Source organism: Leptonotus elevatus, chromosome 12 (assembly GCF_054856555.1).
Source record: "Leptonotus elevatus isolate MCC_2025b chromosome 12, RoL_Lele_1.0, whole genome shotgun sequence".
Taxonomy (NCBI): Eukaryota; Metazoa; Chordata; class Actinopteri; order Syngnathiformes; family Syngnathidae; genus Leptonotus; species Leptonotus elevatus.
The window spans coordinates 8439444-8462920 of record NC_141250.1 but is presented as its reverse complement, the minus strand read 5'-3'; the positions used below and the strand labels follow the sequence as shown (position 1 = coordinate 8462920).

Below are 23477 nucleotides of genomic sequence, written 5' to 3'. Positions count from 1 at the left end.
TTAAATTTTCTTAACTCAATTAATTTATTTCATTTGTTAAAAGAAAATAAATGAAAAGGGGCAGAAAGAAGTAAAATGTATATCTGCCCCTTCTCGGCCTCCGTTGGTCTATGATGACCACGAAAGAGAATCCTGAACGTCGGCTCTACAGGAACAGCACCGTCTATGGCTGAACAGGCCAATGCGTGAATGGCAGTCCCTCCAGAGATCTCCAGGGCCTTCATGTCTCTTTTGCAGACGTCTCTAAAGCGCAGTCATGGGCGGCCAACATTTCTTCTACCAGTCGCTAGTTTTCCTTAGAGGATATCTTTGGGGATTCTGCCACCCTCCATGCGGTGAACGTGGCCTAGCCACCGGAGCCTGCGCTGTAGAGTGAACATGGAGGGAATGCCGGCGGGGGACAAAACTTTGATTTTGGGACTTTGTCTTGCCAAGATATATCCAGGATGTGGCAAATGCAGCGCAAGTGGAAGGAGTTCAGTCTCTTTTCCTGCTCTGCGTATGTTGTCCACGTCTCACTCCCATAGAGCAGTGTGCTGATGACGCAGGCGTTGTACACTGCCATCTTCGTCTTGACAGAGAGTTTAGGATTCTACCACGCTCGTGTGGTGAGGTGAGCGAGCGTGGAGGCTGATTTTCCGATCCTCTTGTCGATCTCTTTGTCAAGGGAGAGGTTGTTGCTGATCGTGGACCCCAGGTACGCGAATTGATTCACAACTTCCAGCTGGTAATCATCAATGGTGATGGTTGTTGGTGCTTCCGTGCCTTGCGCCAAGATGTTAGTCTTCTTTAGATTGATGGTAAGCCCGAAGTCCTTGCATGCCTGGGAGAAGCGGTCCATCAGGGTCTGAAGCTCTTGCTGTGTGTGGGTTGCAATTGCAGTGTTGTCTGCGAACAGCATGTCTCTGATTAGAGCCTTACGTACTTTGGTCCTGGCTTTCAGGCGGGCGAGGTTGAAAAGCCTGCCGTCAGATCTTGTGTGCTGGTAGATTCCCTCTGTTGCTGTGCTGAAGGCATGCTTCAGGAGCATAGCAAAGAAAATCCCAAAGAGGGTTGGCGCAAGTACGCAGCCCTGTTTCACTCCGCTGCATATGTTGAATGACTCTGAGCCATTGCCGTCATTTGACCCTTTCCCCTGCATACTGGTGTGAAACGATTTGATGAGGCAACTTTGGTAGGCATACTATCTTTGGCAGGATCTTGAAGAGGCCCTCTCTGCTGACCAGATCGAATGCTTTGTTGAGGTCGATGAAAGCGACATATAGGAGCATGCTCTGTTCTCTACATTTCTCCTGGACTTGGCGGATGGAGAATATCATGTCTACCGCCGATCGTTCTGCGCGGAAGCCACACTGAGACTCGGGGTAGACACGTTCGGCGAGGAGGGAAATGCCCCTGTAGTTGCTGCAGTCGCTTCTCTCCCCTTTGTGTTTGTAGATGGTAATGATCTTGGCGTCTCTCATGTCTTGTGGTACGGCACCTTCCTTCCAACATTGACAAAGGACGTCGTGCAATGGCAGCAGTAAGGCGGTCTTGCAGTGTTTGATCTAGTCTAGGGGTATGCCGTCGTTGCCTGGTGCCTTGCCAGCGGCCAGGTTATCAATGGCCTTACTAAGTTTGTCAACGATAGGGTCGGCAAGTTCGTCCATAGATGGCAGGCAGTCAATTGCATCAAGGCCTGACCATGCCCACGGTATTCTGCCTGGAGTAGAGGTTGCAGTAATATTCCACTGCTTATTCTTTTCTGTGATAATCTCCCCAATAGATGATTTGAGGGGTGTCGTCTTGTTCTGAGCTGGTCTAAGGGCTTTCTTGAGGCCATCGTACATACAACGGATGTTCCCTGTTATGGCAGCTGTTTGGGTGTCTTGGCTGAGCTGTGTCTAGTACTCGTTGGCACAGAGCCGGGCCGTCTGCTGAATTTTGCTTCTCGCAGCTCTGAGATTCTGAAGATTCTTCTCGTTTGGGTACTTCTTGTACTCAGCTAGTGCTGAGCGCTTGGCTTCAATGCGACTAATACACACTGCGTCTATTACACACTTGTGTTTGTAATTTTAGCAATGATAAAAATGACCGACAAAAAAACTCCTTGATTTAATGTTTTTATTTAGTTTAGTAAACACCCTCCAAAATATTTAGAAAGTTGAAAATGTATATGTAGCCATGAATAAAAATTTAAACAATTATTATAACTTCTATCTTCAATTTAAAGTGGTATGAAGATGAAGGCATTTAATATTTGAAACACTTTATTTTCCTTGAAAACACAGTTTAACATTTACTAAATTTTTCTTTAATTTTAAAGGGGTTAGGGTTGCAGGGAGATACATCTGGAACCCCACAAATATTTTGAAAGCGCTATAATAATAATATATAATCATTCATTAATAATAATTGACAAAATATATGTCATCATTTTAAGTTTTGGTTAGTTTGCATGGAAAAATACAGTGGACCCCTGCCAGTCGTGGCGGATAGGGACCGGGCCAGCCTGCAAATGGCGAAAATCTGCGTATATTTAACAACCATTGAAAACCATCAAAAGTTACTAATCAGTTGTAACTTCCAGGAACACATTTTGACCTTTATATTCGTAGTGTGAAACTCCAACCAAAAACATTGCATTCATTTGTGGCATGTGTGCCAAAGTTGTGAGGGCTCATTAAAACAATGAAGTGCTTGTTCCAGAACTTTTCAATGAATGATCAGCAATGCCCGTTTGAGCTGTGTCAGCCAGGTCGCTCTGCCAACGGATGTTTTCAGTGGGGCCAAAGTGTTATGAGCCTTGTCCAATGCGGCCATCGCTTCATGAAAAACACCTTGGATGTGCACACGCATTTTCTTTTTGAACAATATGTTATAATAGGTTGTTCATAAATGAGTAGTGCGGTTGAACCAAATTTCTTCTATCTTTACCTGTGTTTCTATTTATATCTGCTTTTCTCTCTCTCTCTCTCCATCAGTGTGCGGGGGAGGAAAACTGGGTTGACAGTCGGACGGTCTACATCGGCCATAAGGAACCCCCTCCGGGAGCTGAGGCTTACATCCCTCAGCGTTACCCCGACAACCGTATTGTGTCCTCAAAGGTCAGAAGACCCTGTACCTATGATTTAGAACCTATGATTTAGAACCTACTGTATCATGGGCCATTTTGTCCTTTAGGAACAAATTAACGCTCGCACCAAAAATCTGCATCCATTGTTCGTATTGAGATTAGCCACCGATGACCAAATCAACTCGAATGTGTTTGCCTGAAAACACATCAAATTTCAACAAATAAAACATCCGATTTGAAAATAGTAAATGAGTGCACTTTATTTTGGTCATATACTGTATTTACAAAGTCATTTTCACTTACCTCATTCAAACGTATCAGAGTGTAACACGCACCGGCATGGTGGCGCAACGTATCAACAAATGGAAAGTTTAGGTTATCCTTATTAGTTTAAAATAACTCACTTTAACCTCCAGGATTTTGCGTTGTACCCTGGCCAACATCAGAACAAAGGATGTTTTTTCTCTTTGTTCCCATTTTACATCCATCTACGTTGCGCCTAGCCTCATCCTGTCTTGACGTACAAGTTTGAAAACTACCTTTCGTTTGCAGTGAACCCCCACTATAAGAAGCAAAGTTTTGTGTGCAAATAGTGCTCATAAATTTTTTTCCTTTAAGATGGTAGAAAAGCTATTTATTTCTGTTCGAGAAAGTTATAGCCTAACGAAATGAAGCTCCTCCCCTCTCTGAAATAACATCAGATGGCACCAGAGTAATATTAAATTTTTTTGAAATGGCAGTGGCATGTGCACAAAAAGTTGTTTTATATATATATATATACAGGTGTCCACTGTATTTTGTTTCAACCTCAAATAGAGATGTCTTTTTTTAAATCAATTTTATTCTATGCATGATGGTGGTTTTTGTTTTTCACTTTGACAGTACACCTTCTGGAACTTCATCCCCAAGAACCTGTTTGAACAGTTCCGAAGAATTGCCAACTTTTACTTTTTGGTCATATTTCTTGTCCAGGTGAGAACAATTATTATCATCGTTTGTGCGTTTCCATCTAGCTGTATACTTCAGTTTGTAAATCACGTGTTCATGTTTAATTACACTAGACAATGAGTTGTACTGAGGGCTACTATGAGGTACTAATCCGAATACCTGCCCAAGTTGATCCAATATTGGATGTCAAACTGCTCATCAGATTCCACAGAGCAGCATTATTGCAACTTTTCAGAATATGCAGTTTCAAAACACAAAAATAAATACATGTTAACGTCCTTAGCTCTTGCTGCTATATTATGCTCCACGGTTTCCATTTTACAGCAGCTCTTCTATTTCTTGCTGCCCTCAGTTTTCGCAGTTTCACTTTTTATTTGAAATAGTGAACACACCGGTCTGTGATACTTTTTTTATTTGTTTGTTTGTTTGTTTGTTTTGTATTGCACATCTTATAAAAAATTATGTGCAGCAACAATAGTAATTATAGCCCTATTTGTTGCATTTATTATATTTATCAATATTTCACATTTGTAAATTATTACTTGACTAAATTGAGGCCTTCAGATTATTTTGTTCCATTTATTTATTATTCATTGTAGTTTTTTTCAAATTGTGATTTTTTTTGTTATGCTGAGATTTATTCTACTGAGAACAACTGGAATTGCAATACTTGATGAACTAATTAATTATAACTAGTAAACATCAGTGTTTTATGATATGTGTTTCTGTGTTTATCAAGGTTTCAAATTGAAATTGCGATAAAGACCTATAAAGTTGCGACAGTATGAAACTCGGATTCAATACAACTCAAATCTCGACTTCCATTGATTTTGTTATTAATATCGTCAATTAACTGGTGCATTTTCACCTGTTTTAAAGAGTCATCACTTTAATATTTTTCACAGGAAGACGATACTTATGTCACTGGAATTGGTTGTAAAAGGCCTGTCTGATTCATTCAAGTGGCGAGCAAGAGTCTGATCATAACTGTAAAAAACTCTTAAGTTGGGGCACTCCCACCTAATGTATATCATGCGTCTTCCCCTCCAGCTCATCATCGACACCCCCACCAGCCCAGTCACCAGTGGCCTGCCCCTCTTCTTTGTTATCACTGTTACCGCCATCAAGCAGGTATACCACGCACACAAACACTCACACTCACTTCTTGCCCACACCTTGTAGCCCGAGACTCCAATCAGCTGTTCTATTATCTGTACATACGCACGTTCCTCTCTGGGCGCATTGAATATGTCTGCTGATGTGAGAAATATGGTAATGAATGCAATCCTCTGTTCATCACTGGAGCCCCAGGGGAGATGCAGCCTCCCCAGTGCGCTACTATCAGTGATAGATGGGGCCGTGCTGGTTAAAGAGAAGCGAAATTTAGCCGGGCATAAATCTAACGGGTGACGCGTCGGCTTGAAATCAAGCAAGCAGGTCACCCAGCTCAATGTGCGCAACGCTAATTAATCACACCCGGTTCTACGTTTGCGCAATCATCTGTCCAACCCCCGCTCCCCTCCCCCTCTTTAACAATCGTGTCCTCTCAGGGCTACGAGGATTGGCTGCGACACAAAGCCGACTGCTTCATCAACGAGTGTCCGGTGGACGTGGTGCAGCGGGGGAAGGCGGCGAGGACGCAGAGTCACAAGCTGCGGGTAAGAGCCGGCTTGTTAAAGGCGAACAGCACCTGAGGCCGCCAAGCAGACTTTGCTTCGTCCACATTTGTCTCCTGTCTCTGACACGGACTTTGGCCTTCCTGCTAATTAGACACCACCAAGATAATGTGTCTATATGTTAGGAAATGTACAGTATATACACTGGTGCCTTGTCTCTTGTGCTTAATTTGCACCATTTCTATCCTCGTAACTCAAAACAATCAAATCCTCCTTCCCCATTGAAAAGAATGGAAATGCAATTAATTCGTTTCAGCCCCACAAAAACACAAACAAATTTATTTGTAAAAAAATAAAAATAAAGTGCTCTCCATGTTGATTGTCAAACTGTAGTAGTAGTAGTAGTAGCACTAAAGCACACATAGGCTCCCTCTAGTGGTATTCAAATTAATAATTGATAAGTATAGTTCAGTTGTATTTAAGTTTTGAAGTACATTACAATATTTATATTAGGAGTGTCAGGTGGTTAAAATGTTTACTCATAATTAATTGCATGACTTCAATAGTTAACTCACAATTAACCTCAAATTTGATCTGTTCTAAATCTATAATAAAATGTAAAAAAAAAAAAATTCTAAGTTTCATACTCTTGTTAACATAAAAATGGAAAGAATTTTAAACTAATAGAAATATGGCTGCGTCTTTTAGTCATTGATACAGTAATTTCCTAAAATTCATAAAATCGAGTTAAAATGAAAAATATGTACTGTACGGTAAACGAGTGTGATATTGATTTGTGTTTAGGTCATTTTTCTGCCACTAGATGGAATAATTGCATTTGTAAGACATTTTGCATTTTTCTTTTCATATTAAGAGCTATCTAATCTTTAACATGAAGTAACTTTGAAGTAAAATTCTGCACATTTTTAAAAGTGTAAAATACAACTTGACCCCAGGCTCCACAAATATATGCATATTATTAAATTTATTACTGCTAAATTTTGAAGTGGACGTGTATGCTATGTTGCGACTGGAATGAATTCCCCCAGTACAGTCCACAATTTTTTTTTAACGGCCCTTAAAAATTTGTGGTGTTAAAGGAACTTTAAATTAACGCACAAATTTTGACACCTCTAATATATATATATATATATATATATATAAATACACACATATATTTAGCTTATTTATTAGTGTAATTATCCCGTCTATGGCTATGTTAGCATGAATCTAGGGGACTTTCTAAATTATGTGGTTAGGTAAAGTCCCTATGAAGCAAAATAAATGTCTTCTAAATGTTACCCACCACAGAGAAAAGTTTTGTTAACAACCCTGCAAAATTCGAATTATTACAAAAATTGTCAGGAGGCTTCAAAACTGAAAAATCAAGCCATTGCTGCTGCAAAACGAGGCTTCAAAATCATGAAAAATCAAGTTATCGTTGCCTTCAAACACTGGTTTGGAACTGCACTGCATCATATTGAGAGCTGTTCCTAATAATTTGATCACCCCCTTGACATTTTGGTGACCTTATCTAGCTGCGTAAGAGGGTAAAAAAAAACACAGCTCTTAGTATGATTCACTGTGAACTCCAAGCAACATTAATATGGAAGCTGAATTAGCTGTCAGTTAAAAGTGAGCTTTGTTTCATCTCTTGCTGTTCTGCCTTGAAGTGTAACCACCAGTGTAATCTTCCTCAACTCTAATCGCTCAGGAAAAAAAGTGTACTTTGAAATAAATTCCAAATCCACGTGCAGGGTAACGTGTCTCTTTCCGTGTTATTTTCTATTCTGTGTCTGCCCCCCCCCCAATTCCCCCCCTCTCCCTGTCGTCACAAGTGTCTCTCTTGTGTTTTGCGGCCATGTTTTGTGGATCAAACGGAGCGGATTAGCGCGTGAGCCGGCAGCAGGAATAATGACGAATATATTAATCACGCAGATTCGCAGAGCATGTGTCATGTGTACGGTCACCATGACGATAGGATTTTATCCGCGCCACGTAAGCTGCTCGCTTGGCATTATCGGTTATGCAACTTCTCAATCCTTAAAAAAAAAAAAAAAAGGTGTTCATGTGGGCAAAAAGGCCCGTCATCTATTATAGATGATGCCGCCATGATGGGGCTGTTGTGTTGCTGTGGCAGGTGGGCGACATCGTGGTGGTGAGGGAGGATGAAACGTTCCCATGTGACCTCATCCTGCTCTCCTCCAGCCGACAAGATGGCACCTGCTATGTCACCACCACCAGCCTGGACGGGGAGTCTAGTCACAAGGTGCCACAAAATTATGCAAAACTATACATTGCAGTCTAAATGATTTAGCATCATGCTGTTTTTGTTCATCAAACGTTGGTCTTTCTTCATAACTATGATGAAGGTCTTTCAAAGTGGTTTTTAAATCAAGTATTTGAAAATGCACTGCTCGGGCTCTTTTAGTAATTTTAGTAAACTATGTTTTAATTCTTACTATTTTTAACTCAGGAACTGCTTTTAAATGTACTTTTAATGAAAGTATGTGAATGATTTTTGCATTACGTTGTGTATGAAATGCTGTTTTTTTTACAACCCGTAGGCTGACTAGGTACCGGTAAACATGTATCTAAACCATGCGATCACAAACCGTACTTATTGGATACTGATTAATGCGAAGGGCTACCAGTTATATACACACTTCCGAAATGACAAATTTGTTCAAATGACCTTCAATAATGTTATTACATGATATGGCTAACAATTATTGATATTAAAATAAATCAGTTTTATTTGCCAAGTATGTAAAAACACAAGGAATTTGTCTTCACAGTTATAACTCATCGAAGAAACACAAAAAAATAACAGTGACAAACAGATTAAATTTCTTGAATGGAAAAAAAAGGAAACACGCGGAAGGAGGAAGGGAAAAAACAAGGCCCCATCTGTGCTCTTTAAAGAAACAGTGTGTAGTATTTAGTGCCATCTAGTGTTAAACTAACAGTATGCAACTACGGTGCCTCAGAGAGACCACCAATTACTATCAATTATTAGAATAAGCGAGCAAGCAGCCAGGCGAGTGGGCGCGGCGAGCAAGAGTGGCTAGCAAGAACTCGTTGGAGCAGCTAAAAAGAAAGGCTAGTGGGAGAAGCTAGCAAAAGCGAGCAAGAGTAAAGCAGAGGGAGACAAGCGATGGGAGCCCAAATGACGGGACTCAGCGATGACCACTTGGGGGGCCCTAGCTGTGGAAGGTACTGGACCGATACTAGCTGCAAGCACCATCAGAGGCTAGGTTTGCAAAGTTCTTCTCCTTTGGGTATCAACAAACAAATATTACATTGATGTGATAGAACATATATATTTTGCATACTATTCAAATTAATAGTGGGGTTTTAAAATGAGTGCATTATTAGTTCACCACTGGATGGCACTGATTAATACACATCGTCTCTTGAAGAGGAGCACTGTATGGACCTGGGGGGGAAAAAGTGAAGACATTGATCATGTTAAAGGTTTCTCACAGTAATTATGAAACTAAATATCTATAAATCTCATCCATTTTCATTCCTAAATAATTTTTCGGACAGGCCTGCGGGCGGCTCGTGTTCCTTGGGGGCACCACGTTGGTGACCACTGAACTAAACAATGTGAAACATTTTCCATTCTTATTAAGCCCCCTGTTTAATGCCCCTCTGCTCCCAATTTGGGATCTGTTGTTTTGTTTTTTTGCCCAAACATAAATAAATAAAAGAGACTGTTATTCTCTGCAGTAATTATGCATTTTTACTATCTTTGCCCCTCCCCTGCACTGATCTCCACACGCATGAGCGAGTACACACGCATACTCAAACGGGAGCCACCGATGAGCTCACATCCAAGGAAAAAAATCCACTTACTTGCTCTCTCCTCCTTCAGACCTACTACGCAATACCGGACACCATGGCCTTTAGGATGGACCAGGAGGTGGATTCCCTACATGCCACCATCGAATGTGAACAACCGCAGCCTGACCTCTACAAGTCAGTGTGACCACTCGGTGCTTGTGTGAACATTCTAGGTCACCTTCCTTAATGGCTGCCTCGTTCTTGTCCTGTCTTCCTGCTTAACTCAGATTTGTGGGACGTATCAATATATACAAGGACAAAGAAGATCCTGTTGCTAGGTTGGTTTTTATTGATTCATTGCATGTCGGTTCTTGGAAATATCTACTTTTATTTTCATAATAAATTCCCCTTGTATGATGACTTTGTTGTCCTTTTTGTTAGCTAGCTAGCAAGTTGTGAAGTCAATCACTCTTATTTTCTTTCAGACCACTTGGTGCTGAGAACTTATTACTCAGAGGCGCAACACTGAAGAACACACAACATATTTATGGTGATTATTTATCTTATTAACGTGTATTCTTATTGTTGCTGTGGTAACCCCTTCTTCCACCTCTTTCCTCAGCTGTTGCCATCTACACAGGCATGGAAACCAAGATGGCTCTCAATTACCAGTCAAAATCACAGAAGCGCTCTGCTGTGGAAAAGTGAGGTCTCGTCTGACCGCATCTAAATTTGTTTGAGGAAAACCATTTGGATTATCTCATCGGGCATCTTTGTCTCCGCACACAGGTCCATGAATGCCTTTCTGATTGTCTATCTGTGCATCCTGATCAGTAAAGCGGTCATCAACACTGTTCTCAAGTACGCCTGGCAGTGGTCGCCGGACCGCGACGAGCCCTGGTACAACCACAGAACGGAGAACGAGCGACAGCGACACATGGTGCGTTCGTTTGTTCCACAAGCGCAATCCGTAAAGGTCCCATGCCACAACACTTAAAATAATAATATTTGATGTCCTCTTATCGAGTTTCTCATTAATGTTCTTTTATTTATTTATTTTTGAATTTTTTTATATATTTTTCTCATTTGGCTACAAATAGCTTTTTTTTTTGTTTTTGTATTTTTTTTCCACTTAATCACATCTTATTTCTCCTAATATTATTTTTACTCCATCAAATTATGACATTCTCCTTTTAAGAATGTGTTTTTATTTTTTAATATTACAACCTAATTATTAATGTATGACTTAATTTGCCCAAAAAAATGCTACTTAAAAATCAATATTCACCAAAATTCTAACTATTCTTGTATAACCTTTTCTTATGCACAAAATGATGACTCATTTCTCATAAAATTTAATTTATTCTACTAAAAAAAATCGATTTTTTTCCCCGTAAAATTACTTCATTTTGTAAAAACAAATTGCACTACTTTTTATTTTATTCTGATAAAATGATGACTTTTCTCTTAATACTAATACAATAACAATTTTTTTTTTATTACATCCGATTTTTATATCTTATACCTCGTAAAAAAATGTTTTATTTTATTTCCTGTGAATTGCAACTTAATATAATACACAAGATTATAAATGGAGTGCGGTCAAATGAAATTTATTCTTGTAATAACGATATTCTTTTTGTAATATTTCTTGATTATTGCTATGAAAGAATTGTCGTAATATTTTGACTTAAATGGTGGTTTTTCTCTTGATATTTAGGCCCATATTCTTCCTGCAAGTCATTCAATTATGGCTTTATTCTGGTAAAAAATATATATAATTCTCATGAAATTACAATTTAAATTAACTTCATTATTGTGAAATCACATCCCCCCCCCTAAACTAATGCACATTTATAACAATAAGAATTAAGACATTATTTTGCATATTAATTCAACTTTATTGCTATAAAATTACAAGTTTATTGTAGTAACATTTAAACTTTATTCTCATAATTCCTTGACTTCATTCTCTGAATAATATTACTGTATTTTATTTTCAGTGCGACCGTATCACTCCATCTTCCAATCCCACCTTTTATTGCCACCATTCCTTTAAGATGTCTCGCGTTTTCCTGCAGGTGGTCCGAGCTTTCACCGACTTCCTGGCCTTCACCGTGTTGTTCAATTACATCATTCCCGTGTCCATGTACGTGACGGTGGAGATGCAGAAATTCTTGGGCTCCTATTTCATCACGTGGGACGAGGAGATGTTCGACGAGGAGTTGGGAGAGGGAGCTCAGGTCAACACCTCCGACCTTAATGAGGAGCTGGGTCAGGTACTCGTAAGCCTTTTTCTACTCTAATCATCTTATTTTCCAGCTCATCGCCATTCATCTTTCTCTGTTAACAGGTGGAATATGTTTTCACTGATAAGACGGGCACTCTGACGGAGAACAACATGGAATTCATCGAATGCTGCGTTGATGGGAACGTTTACATTCCGCACGCCATCTGCAATGGTCAAATCCTCAGCGCTGCCTCTAGCATAGACATGATAGATTCCTCACCTGGTGGATATCGCAGAGTAAGTGTATCTGTAAAAATTCCACTCTATGGTAAACAGAAGACATGATATGTTGGCTTGTATGCATTTGATAAGCACTAATCCCACAAAAAAATATTGGGTCATATTGAAAAAATACAGATATCTATAATAATTTATAATAATTTAAGTAAGTCATACATTTTAAAATTTATATTTAAGATATATATATTTTTTATTTTATTTTTATTATATATATAATATACGATAAGTGGTTCACAGGATGTATGGATGGATGGAAAATTGTAAGATAGTTTTTTCCTATTGTTAAATATTTATACTGTACTTACAAAAATATTACTTTTTTTTCTCCCAAAAAGGTTTTTATTGTACTAATACAATTTTATTCTTGGCTTTTATTTCTCTTTTTCTCTTCTTAGAAAAAATACATTATTTTTGTAGAAATATTAGTATAATGTAAAAGAAGTACCGGTATTAATCCGCACTTTATTCTGTAGTTCATAAAAGCTGTTGTAAACCCTCAATGTTTGGCTTTGAAGAAACGTCCCCCGTTACACATAAAAGTGATTGCAATCTTCATTTCTGGCAACCGTATTCACATTAAGAAAATAGTTTGTCAGCAGTATCCAGCACATAGCGCAAGCCTGCCAAACTACTGAAGCAAAGAAATGTGCATAAAAGTAGACAAAATACATGTAATGTTTTATTGCCTCATAGATTCTGAATAAATCACAGCGTTAAGAAAAGTTGTTAAATACACATTTAGATCTGTTGCATTTACTTTACTTACATTCATTCAATTCTGTGGCTTCAGGAGCACGAGGACCTGTTTTTCCGGGCATTGTGCCTGTGTCACACGGTGCAAGTGAAAGAGGAGGAGACGGTGGACGGCATCAAGAAGGGCATTTATCAGGGCAGACCCACCTCCTTCTACATCTCCTCCTCCCCAGATGAGGTGGCTTTGGTGGAAGGAATGAAAAGGTCAGTGTTCTGAATGACGCTGCATATTCGCGGAATAACTAGCGCTTATGTGGCTAAAGAATCTTACTGTTGAATTAGCGTAGTTCCTCAAATAGGTCCAGCCGTATGGGAGCATTTCAGCTACCTGGTAGACAACAGAGATGGAAGTTACATCGTTAACAAGACCCAAAATATTTGCTGTAAATGCTTCAAAAGACTTCCCATGTCACATTGAACAATATTGCAACTTCGAAGACACCATTCCAAAATGAATTGAAGTGGGGCACGTACGAAAAACAAGCATAGTCTACTCTAACATTAAAAACCTCCTATGTCCAAATGTGGGGAATTTCATATTTTTCCACAAACCAATGGTAAGGGTGAATCCTGACATGAGTCCGTTATTTATTTATTTAGTTGCGATATAATGTCTTAAACGTGCCGTTTTGCTGATTTCCTGAAAAGTGATGGTTTTGGGGAATGGAGGTGTTTTGATTGTGCCTGATGCCAGCAATATTATTTCAGAAATATAATATGATCCCTTTTTTTTCCCATAACTACACCTTCAATGTTCCAATCGTGTATATTGCTATGACTGCACATCTTGTAGTTCTCTTAGTCACCTCACAGTAGAAGAGAGGACAGTGGCTGACTTTTTCAAACCTCTGCGGAGGGAGATGAGATTGGTGGTGAACAAGATCGGTTGCATTACTGATCCCTTTAAATGAAGGAAATTGGCTAAAATTGGTTTAGCAGGACCAGCTAAAAATTGTTTCATAACATAATGATTAGCCGTTTTATTTAGAGTCATCTAAGGCATAAATAGAATTAAAAACTGAAGAAACCTTTGAAAGATAAATAAAATGTCAAATAAAAAGAGCTCAGCTACCTTGATTGAACCTTTACGAGTTATTATGACCTGAAGGACTGAGAATGTACACAGACAATTAACATGCGCTGTTCCTTGCTATTCAGATATGTAAATTATGCCTGATATTTGGTCTGCAGAACGTTTTAAAATGAAATCACAAAGTTCATACATGCTAAGGTGTAAAGCATGTAAAGCAAGACGCTCATATAACGCTGTTCTATTTCAAGTGGGGAGAATGTGTTCGGCTTCCAGAATGCAATGTCAGACTTTGCTTTCCCAGATGGACTTTTGCATGTGCATGTGTGTGATCATGTTCCCATTAAAAATAACACGCATGGATTTGCCCATCTTTCTTGTCTCCAGGCTGGGCTACACCTACCTGAGGCTGAAAGACAACTACATGGAGATCCTGAACAAAGACGACGAGATTGAAAGGTTGCTAAATGTCATGACATTGATTGGAAATGGGGGGGGGGAGTGATGATGCAATAGATCAATCACAACTAAGTCATAAAAGTTGTTTTCAAATATGAGTTCAACTCATGGTCGATTTAATTGGACAATCTGCTTTTTCACTAATTGGCTATAAAAAAGACAAGGACAGGAGTTTGCAACATCAATTATATGCTAGTTGCCGGATAACTAGTAGGGATGTAACAATAACCGCAATATCGTGATATCACGATATTAAAATTGCCACAATATCGTCGTCATGCTACGATATTTAAAGCACCACATCTCCGTCAAAAAACGCAACTTTTCACCTGCTTCAGCCAAGCACAGCATTATGAACTACATAGACTATAATACTTTACGCTGCTGAGCCAATCGTAAGATACGTGCATTGTTTACAAAGTAATTCAAGATGGCTGCGACCATACTGGCATAGTGGCATGGATGTAGCAGAAAACTCAGAGGTTGATATATGTATAGTATTATGAGCTTTTTTATATATACATATTGCCAATACCACCACAATCTCGTGATAATTATCATATCGTGAGGTTCATTTTGTGATAATATCGTATTGTGACTTTTGGATATCGTTACAGCCCTAATAATTAGCCGAGCGTCTTCTATGTTATCTTCTTTTAGCAGAATACTGCCTCTCACAGTTAGACATTGTAATATGTGTGTGCGTAGTGTGTTGGTCATCTTGCTACCCATATAAGCACAGGAAGAATATGTGGCGTTTTTGTTTTAGTTTTAAAGCTCATTCAAGGCTTAAAAAAAATAATTAAAAAAAGTTGACCACTTCCATTAGTTTAAAATCAAAACAAAAAAGACTGCCCTTTATCACAATTTAAACAATTGTGAACTGTATACACAAAATTGTCATTCCATTTTAACATTCAAACTGTCAAGCAAGTGGAAAAACAATTAAGCCACTGTAAATATAACAGCAATAAAACACTCTGGACTTAAAACTGGTATATCTTCTTCTTTTTTTTTGTGCCAGGAAAAATCTCGTTTCCCATGCTTGGGACCAATGCCACACATAAAAAGTACAAATTTCTCAAACAGTTTAACATGCTGACTTCTTACGTGAGGTTGTGGTTGGTTCAAGAACGTCGTGAGTCGCATTCTCCCACCAACTTTTTTATTATTATTTTTTTTTTATATCCACTCTTTTCGAGGTTACTTAATTTGAACGAGTGACTTTAGTTAGGATGACACTGCGCTCTATTTAAGTCACTTTACAATACACAAGAAGCCTTCAGGAACATCTGTTAAGTTCCATCGATCAAGTCCATAGCACACTGAAGAGCCTTTTAGTCTTTGCAGAGTGTATTCATCAAGAATGTTTTTTTGTCCTAAGTGCATAGTTGGCCTAAAAAGGATGGATGGACAAAAAAAGTTAATTAAATTATCAACAAAACAATCATCGATGTAAAATATTTATTTTCATGCCAACTCTTGCTTTCCCTCAGGTTTGAGCTGCTTCATGTGCTCAACTTCGACTCTGTGAGGAGGAGAATGAGCGTCATTGTTAGGGCAAGCTCAGGTGAGTCGCACTGACACATAATCGCTTGTCAGTGAAGTTGATGCTTTTGAGGTTGGATGAAATTTTGTTGTTTGTAAAACACACTGCTTTTAGAAACAAACGACATTCTGTTGTCCTGTATGAATGGCAACAGGTGTACACACGGGTCTAGTGGAAGACTATTTAATTATTCTTCATGTTAATGCAATGTATGTTGCTGATGTAGCTAGATAATACATTATTTGTAAAAAATAATAATAGTAATAATAATTTGGACCAATGAATTGAAATTGGATCATTTCCCGCAGCATTCCTGATCATCTCTTGCTAGCAGTACAGTGGTTGGAGGTCACTGTGCTAATCTATTAAGGATATTTTGCTGTACTGATAATTTGCTACATGTTTGTGTGCTCTTAGGAGAATACTTGCTCTTCTGCAAGGGCGCTGACTCGGCCATTTTTCCTGTGGTGGTATCTGGCAAGGTGGAGCAGGTGAAGGCGCGGGTGGAGCAAAATGCTGTGGTAAGTGGCCAAAAACATGATTTGGGCAACTGAAGTTGAAATGAACCCAAAGTGGCATTCTATAATGTGGTGGAGCCATGTGGTTTCTCACAGCCAATCAGCACACGATAATTAAAACATACTATAGCATTTATACTGTATGTGTGTAAGAGGTTAATGGCCAATATAAAGTATAACTGAAGGCCTATAGAATGTTACTATCTTGAAAATGCTACTTTATTTTGCCAGTGCAACACCCACACAATTAATAAAGATCAGAAACATTGACCTACATTTATAACCTAAATTAGTTACACTCTGCAATCTTCATTTCTCATTTTCGAACACAAATCCAAAAATGTAACGTCCACATTGCATACATTACTTTTTTTAATGTCCTGGTAGATTTGAGTCTTTGTAGTGCTGGTCGATGTCATTCAAACTGTAGTCACCAATCATTTCAAATTCACCTTACAATAACGTGAGCATTATTCCGTTCTCTGATTGGTTGGTCAGAGCAAGTTTGAATCGCAAATCGTGATCTGTACACATGAATACATTGTATGTTATCAGATAAGTGTTTTTTATTAACTGCACCAGATGTACACCACAGTGGAGTGCTATTATATTGCGTTTTTGAGTAGTTTTAGTAGTTTCTGTATTTTGTGACGTGATGATAGTATTAAGAGGTTGATTAAGTCGGGTAAATCCCTGTTGAAGGCCTAGATACCAAATGCCACTTTATTTATTTATTTCCAATTATGTCTTCTTTTTTTTTATTGACGATAATATGTTCTATGTAGTCCCACTAGTCTAAAAATAATATTCTGGTTAATATTGTGTTAGGGGAATAAAAGGTAAGCAGTCAAATCCAGCAGTTATTATCAATATCAGAAGGCGGCCATTTTGCCACTTGCTGTAGAGTGAAAATGACATCACAGTTGCTCAGATCACAGGTAACAACCAATCACACCTTAGCTTCAGAAAACAGGTGAGCTATGATTGGTTGTTGTCTGAGCCTGAACAACTGTGATGTTATCTTCAGTTGACAGCAAGTGACAAAATGGCCGCTCCCTGCGATGTGTAAAATGGCTGGATTTCGCTGCATAACTCGTTTTCTACAAATGTAATATTAATCAGAATGTCATGTTTACACTAGTGAGGTCACATATAACATATTATTGTCAATAACTGTTTAAGGTTGACTTGACCCTTTAAGGCCATGAAAACCTTTAGCTTTTTTTTACCACAATCTGCTAAAGGTGCAGTTCTGAAGATGAATTCATGAATTTATCATTTGAGTGATTCCGAAGGCATACATAAACAAGAACTGCGCTCACTGAGCAGCTAACAGGCTACTTCATTTGTCACCATGGTAACAGGAGGGCCTGCGAACCTTGTGCGTGGCCTACAAACGGCTGTCGGAGTCCGAGTACCAAGAGGCTTGTCGGCATCTGACGGACGCCAAGCTGGCCCTGCAGGACAGGGAGCAGAGGCTGGCTGAGGCTTACGACATCATCGAAAGAGATTTTGTGCTCCTTGGTGCCACAGCGGTGGAGGACAGGTTGGTTGGACAAACGCGAGGGGAAATGAGTTATGAAGTTTGTAGTGTTATCATGACTCAATGGGAAAAACACGGCTCGTCGGCTGCCTTTGGGAAAATGAAAATTGCTTAGCCTTGTCGGAGGTCTGGCTCTCTCTTGAGTGTCATCCTAGTTTTTTTGTTTTTACACTGGGACTAGACAAGAGGGTATTGATTATCAGGCGGCTCCCTGGCTAATCGATCGGTAGGGCTGACAGTTGGACTTAATAGATAAAACGGAGATGGTGTGGGACAGTGGGCAGCCGCACATTGATAAGTTATCACCACTTGCTCGTGGATTGATTAGAGTTTTGATGAATGCTTTGACCTCCACATCCCACCCCTGCACTCTCCCCCCCTGCTGGAGACTGAGGCATTTTATTGACGTATTGATGCGCAGGCTCCAGGAGAAGGCGGCAGACACCATTGAGTCGCTGCATAAGGCGGGAATAAAAGTTTGGGTGCTGACTGGGGACAAAATGGAGACGGCGGCGGCCACCTGCTACGCCAGCAAGCTGTTCCGCCGCAGCACTCAGATCCTGGAGCTGACCAAGAAGCGCACGGAGGAGCAAAGTCTGCACGACGTTCTTTTTGAGCTCAACAGGACAGTTCTCAGGCAGCGATCCATTTCTGGGTGAGGGCCTCAAATCCTGCCTAAAGATATTAATGCTCAGTTTTAAATCACACTGTCAGAGAGGTGTATGTTTAATAAAATGTTTATTTTTGTGATTGTGGTCAAATAAATACTCCCCCCCCCCCCCAAAAAAAATTAAATTATTATTTACAATAATATGTTCTGTGCAGTCACACGACTCCATAGCAAAGCAGCAGAAATCCACCTGTTTTTATTCATCTCGGGCGGCCATTTTGCCACTCACTATCGACTGCAAATGATATCATAAATGCTAAGGGCCGGGCTAATAACCAAACTCAGAAAGCAGGTGAGCCGTGATTGGTCATTACCTGAGCCCTGATCAACTATGATGTCATTGAGTTATGTATCGTGAGAGGCAGAACAATGAAATGCCCATTCAATTGACATTGTTGCCATTTGTATAACAAGATTACTCATGGCTTCATGAGTATATCAGCATTGAATATGTACATTTGTGAGTAAGTCACCATTATTTCAGTATTCATACATTGTTTTCATTTAGTAACCTTTAGCATAATTAGCACGCCGTTTACATTTGTTACGATAGCTTTTCTGACAGTCTGTCAATCAGAAGTCAGCCATCTGTCTTTGTTTGGACTGAATATTATAAAGAGGCCAGTGAGTTTCAATTCAGAGCTTTCAGATGACTGGTATCAAAATGTTTTTGTAGGTTGTCTGTCGACTGCCTGGATTTCGGTCTGATCATCGACGGTGCCACGCTGTCAGCCGTCCTCAAACCCAAGCAGGACGGCGCCGGGCACGGCAACTACCGCGAGGTCTTCCTGGAGATCTGTCGCAACTGCAGCGCCGTGCTGTGCTGTCGCATGGCGCCGCTGCAGAAGGCGCAGGTAAGAGATACCCACACTAGGGGTCATATAGCAGGCAGTGTATTTGAGCCAGTGGAATTATTCACTTTATCAGATCGTGAAGCTGATCAAGGCCTCCAAGGAGCACCCGATTACCCTTGCTGTTGGCGATGGAGCCAATGATGTCAGCATGATTTTAGAAGCACACGTGGGCATTGGTGAGCTCATTCACAATTCAACATTAAGTTGTGATACAAAAGAAAAAAATCGAATATGTATATTTACACATTTCAAGCATTTTTTTAAAGACTTTACACGATCTGATCGGCTGGATCAGGATTGGCCGATATTTTGCATTTTATGCAAATCGGTGATCGACTGTAAAGTCTTAATTTGCACGATCGATCAATGACATCATTGAGCGGCTCTGTGAAATAAGACATTGCATGTTATGTTTCAAGTGACAGTGTGTAGTTGACCACTAGATGCCGCAATGTCATAGAATCCAGCTGAAGCGCACACATTTTGAAGCATGCACGCTACAGTGGCTCAGAGAGACCACACTTCGCAAGCCTACCACCAATTCTTGGGTGAGCCGTATTTTGCCGGCGCAGCTAACAATAGCGGAGCCATAGGCTGGAGTGGCTAACGAGAGAAGCTAGCGGAAAAAGCTAGTCAAAAAGAAAAAACTAATAAAAGCTTGCTTGCGAGAGCAAAGCAGAAGATGACAAGCGAAGGGAGCCCAAAACACAGGACTCAGCGACGACCACTTGTTGGCCCCAGCTAAACGGCAGTCGACCCATTTGGTCCGACACTCGATGCAAGCATTGCCAGGGCTAACAATGTTGATAAAGTTGTCATTTGGGTAATAAAATGAGTGATTACTAGACTTACGATTATATAAAAAAATTATGCATATGTGATAGAACTTTTTATTTTATTTAAATCAATAGTGGGCTTTTAAATTGAATTATGAGTTCACCACTAGATGGCGCTAACTATTACACACTGTCACTTTAAATGTTATCAGTGGTGTTTTTTTAAACACATTTTTAGGATACTTTTCCCCCATGCATTTCAATTGCCATCAATTACACAGTATAATTAACGCCAATTCATAATCATATTTACATAACTGCATAATACAATCACAATGACAAACGTATTGTTAAATTGATATATTTGACAGTGTTAATCAAAATTGAGCATCATTATCCCATTAATGACGTTATTTTTGAGTCGGCGTACCAAATAAAGTGCATTTGGATGATTTTTGACTGGTTTCTGTGTGTCCTTGTAGGGATAATGGGCAAAGAGGGTCGCCAGGCGGCCAGGAACAGCGACTACGCCATCCCCAAGTTCAAACATCTGAAGAAGATGCTGCTGGTTCACGGCCACTACTACTACATACGCATCGCTGAGCTGGTCCAGTACTTCTTCTACAAGGTACCTGAGTGGCTGTGATGATCAGCGTGGGTGTTTTCCGTTGCAAGCTCTGACTCATTTTTGGCAGGCCATTTCATTTTCACTTGCCACTCAGTAGACTTTATAGGACACCATAGAAATGTGTAGATCCTCATGTGTACTTAAGCTGCATATTTTAAATCTTCGCAGAATGTATGCTTCATCTTCCCGCAGTTCCTGTACCAGTTTTTCTGCGGCTTCTCCCAGCAGGTAAGTATTTAACTTGTCAAGTCAGCTCTGTTCATAGTGCGCTAGCACAAATTAGCCTTTAATAGCCTTGGCAATTTTCTCATCATGTAATGACCAGATGTTACGCACGCATGCATTTAGCTGAGAGCTTTTTGGGTTCCCAACTCTCATCTGCTCAAAACGGCACCTCATAGCTAGATTAAAAGTTGGGAGCCTTTAGAACACTAAAGCGTGTTGTGCTTTGTCCCACGGCAGCCACTGTACGACACGGCATATTTGACCTTGTATAACATCAGCTTCACGTCACTGCCCATCCTCCTCTACAGCCTGGTAGAGAAGCATGTCACCATGGAGACACTTAAACGGGAGCCCTCCTTGTACAGGTGAGGGAATTAAAATACACACATGAATAATATTTATTTAATATGTGATTATATTGTGCAGGTGTACCCCATGTTGGGGAAGTATTTAGCCAGTTTTGATGCCACAACCTTATTTCCCTCAGGGACATCGCCAAGAACTCCCTCCTCCGCTGGCCAGTCTTCCTGTACTGGACATGCCTGGGCGTGTTTGACGCCATTGTCTTCTTCTTCGGTGCCTACTTTCTGTTTGACAACACCACCTTCACCAGCAATGGCCAGGTGAGCCTTTTCCAGAGCAATAGTGTTAGCGGGAAATCATGTATTTCCTCACATAAAGGTCTTTAACTCATTTGCTCCCAAAAACATATAGATATATTCTATTTTAAAATGTGTCCAAGAGCATACAGAAGGCTTAGATGCAGCCTCTGAACTGCAGAGAACGGGTGAAGAAATGGTAGTAATTACAAGAACGGCCAGCAGGTGGCAGCTGAGTAAAAGAGATCAACCAGGACTATGTTGAAAAAAGTTAATTTACCCACAGATTTGTTCCATGTTTTTATAGCAATAAAACACAATATTCTGTGGGCCTTGCAAAATCATTCAAAATCCAGTAAAACAGTCGGGAGCGAAGGGGGTTGCTTCAGTGAAAATGGATGGGAGTGAATGAGTTAATGTAATAATTGCGGCGCTTAATCACATTTACAGAAATAAACACCACTGTAAGTAATTTTATTTATTATGTGACCATGTGTTATTTATTCTGAATTCATGACACAGTTGTGATTGAATAATTTATCGAAATACAGTGACCCCTTGTTATTCATGGGGCATAGAAACCGAGCTCTGCTATAGTGTGACAATCGGCAAATAATTAACACCCCGCAAAAAGGCTTGTAATTGCACGTAGATACCACAAAATGGAGACAAAACACTTTTTTTCCCCCATTAGGCAAAGCTACTTAACTGTATACCAGACTAAATTCAGATCCTCGCCTCTCAGTTCAACATAATTGGCTTTGCAATGCCAAACTTTGAAAATGCGGGTGTTCACTGTATACTGTTACCATAATTCTTATTACACAGTTCAATATAAGATATATAAATTTATTGTAGTATACTGTATATTTCAACAACAAAAAAGCCTCTAATAAATACCACGTTCTGTCATCATTATTATTTAGATTTGCAATAACAAAAGATAAACATGAGATTTCCATTCATATTGAAAATAGCATTTCTCTCTGTATTGTTAATTTGTATTTGTTTTCTAATTGCTTTTGTTATTTATTTTTTCTCAGTTGAAACATCATGAAATTAATTTGACCTTTTTGTCCTGATTTTTTTTCTCTTTTCTTCCCCCTTTCTCTCTGCTTCCTCTCTTTATTTTGCTCCTCTTCCTCTGTTGCCTCCTCCTCAAGCTCATGACCACCAACACACAGATGGTAAGCCTATCTTCCTCCCTTTCTGCGCTTTCTGTCTCTACATTCGCCTTTTTTAGTTTTCATTGTCCCATTCAGTTCCATCTTCATTTCAGAGTGTAGTTTCCCAGCGCTCCATCATTCCATGAAACTCTTAGATGCTTCCTCACATGATCCCTGTGTGATGTGGTAGCAAATAGAATAACACCTCAGATTATGATCCGACATTTGCTCGTCTAACGTGTCTTTGTATTTGTCTGTTTACGTGTGCGTTTGTGTCCTGTCATCAGCACAAATTATTTTTGCTTAGCCATGAGGACTGCACTAAGAAATAATATCATTTTCAATGCAAATATTTGCAGAGGAACCTCTAAAGTGGAACACAAGCCATTGGCTTCAAAGCTGTTGTCATTTTGAAACAGATTTTCCCATGTGAATCAACTCAAACCTGTGCCATCATAAAACCTTTATTAACTGTAGAGAAGATAACCATTGTGAAATTGAACTACTGTATGAGTAAAGCTACTTATCCATTGGATGCCCGAATGCAAAGGGAACATGAGGGCCTTTACTGAGAGATACTGCCATCTAGTGGTGTTTTATAGGTCTCCCTGGAATGTTATCTCATATTTTTGAAAAAAGTACAATTATGCAGCCATTTGCTGGCAGTCTACTCCAATCATTTACATGCTAGCCATTAGCTATTATTTTAACTTTCAGAAGTTGGTCAAATTGATCATTTCTATGTAACTGATATTTAATTAATTTTATT

General features: G+C 39.6%; 1 protein-coding gene across 4 annotated transcripts in view; it reads left to right on the top strand.

Annotated features, from left to right (window-relative positions):
• The window catches only part of LOC147164421 (phospholipid-transporting ATPase IH-like), a 44194-nt gene that overhangs the window by 13513 nt on the left and 7204 nt on the right, over positions 1-23477 (top strand). For 2 of the 4 annotated variants that reach the window (XM_086091174.1, XM_086091176.1), the window contains exons 2-26: positions 2964-3086; positions 3938-4027; positions 5054-5134; positions 5554-5661; positions 7760-7888; positions 9500-9603; positions 9696-9746; positions 9894-9958; positions 10031-10112; positions 10198-10348; positions 11490-11687; positions 11762-11935; positions 12729-12895; positions 14109-14180; positions 15677-15750; positions 16147-16250; positions 17612-17793; positions 18212-18445; positions 19137-19314; positions 19388-19490; positions 20573-20718; positions 20887-20946; positions 21181-21308; positions 21431-21566; positions 22706-22729. In XM_086091174.1, coding sequence (XP_085947300.1) covers positions 2964-3086; positions 3938-4027; positions 5054-5134; positions 5554-5661; positions 7760-7888; positions 9500-9603; positions 9696-9746; positions 9894-9958; positions 10031-10112; positions 10198-10348; positions 11490-11687; positions 11762-11935; positions 12729-12895; positions 14109-14180; positions 15677-15750; positions 16147-16250; positions 17612-17793; positions 18212-18445; positions 19137-19314; positions 19388-19490; positions 20573-20718; positions 20887-20946; positions 21181-21308; positions 21431-21566; positions 22706-22729 — 2964 coding nt within the window. The remainder of the gene's footprint in view (positions 1-2963; positions 3087-3937; positions 4028-5053; positions 5135-5553; positions 5662-7759; positions 7889-9499; positions 9604-9695; positions 9747-9893; positions 9959-10030; positions 10113-10197; positions 10349-11489; positions 11688-11761; positions 11936-12728; positions 12896-14108; positions 14181-15676; positions 15751-16146; positions 16251-17611; positions 17794-18211; positions 18446-19136; positions 19315-19387; positions 19491-20572; positions 20719-20886; positions 20947-21180; positions 21309-21430; positions 21567-22705; positions 22730-23477) is intronic. The other 2 variants (XM_086091175.1, XM_086091177.1) reach the window with 1 other exon arrangement.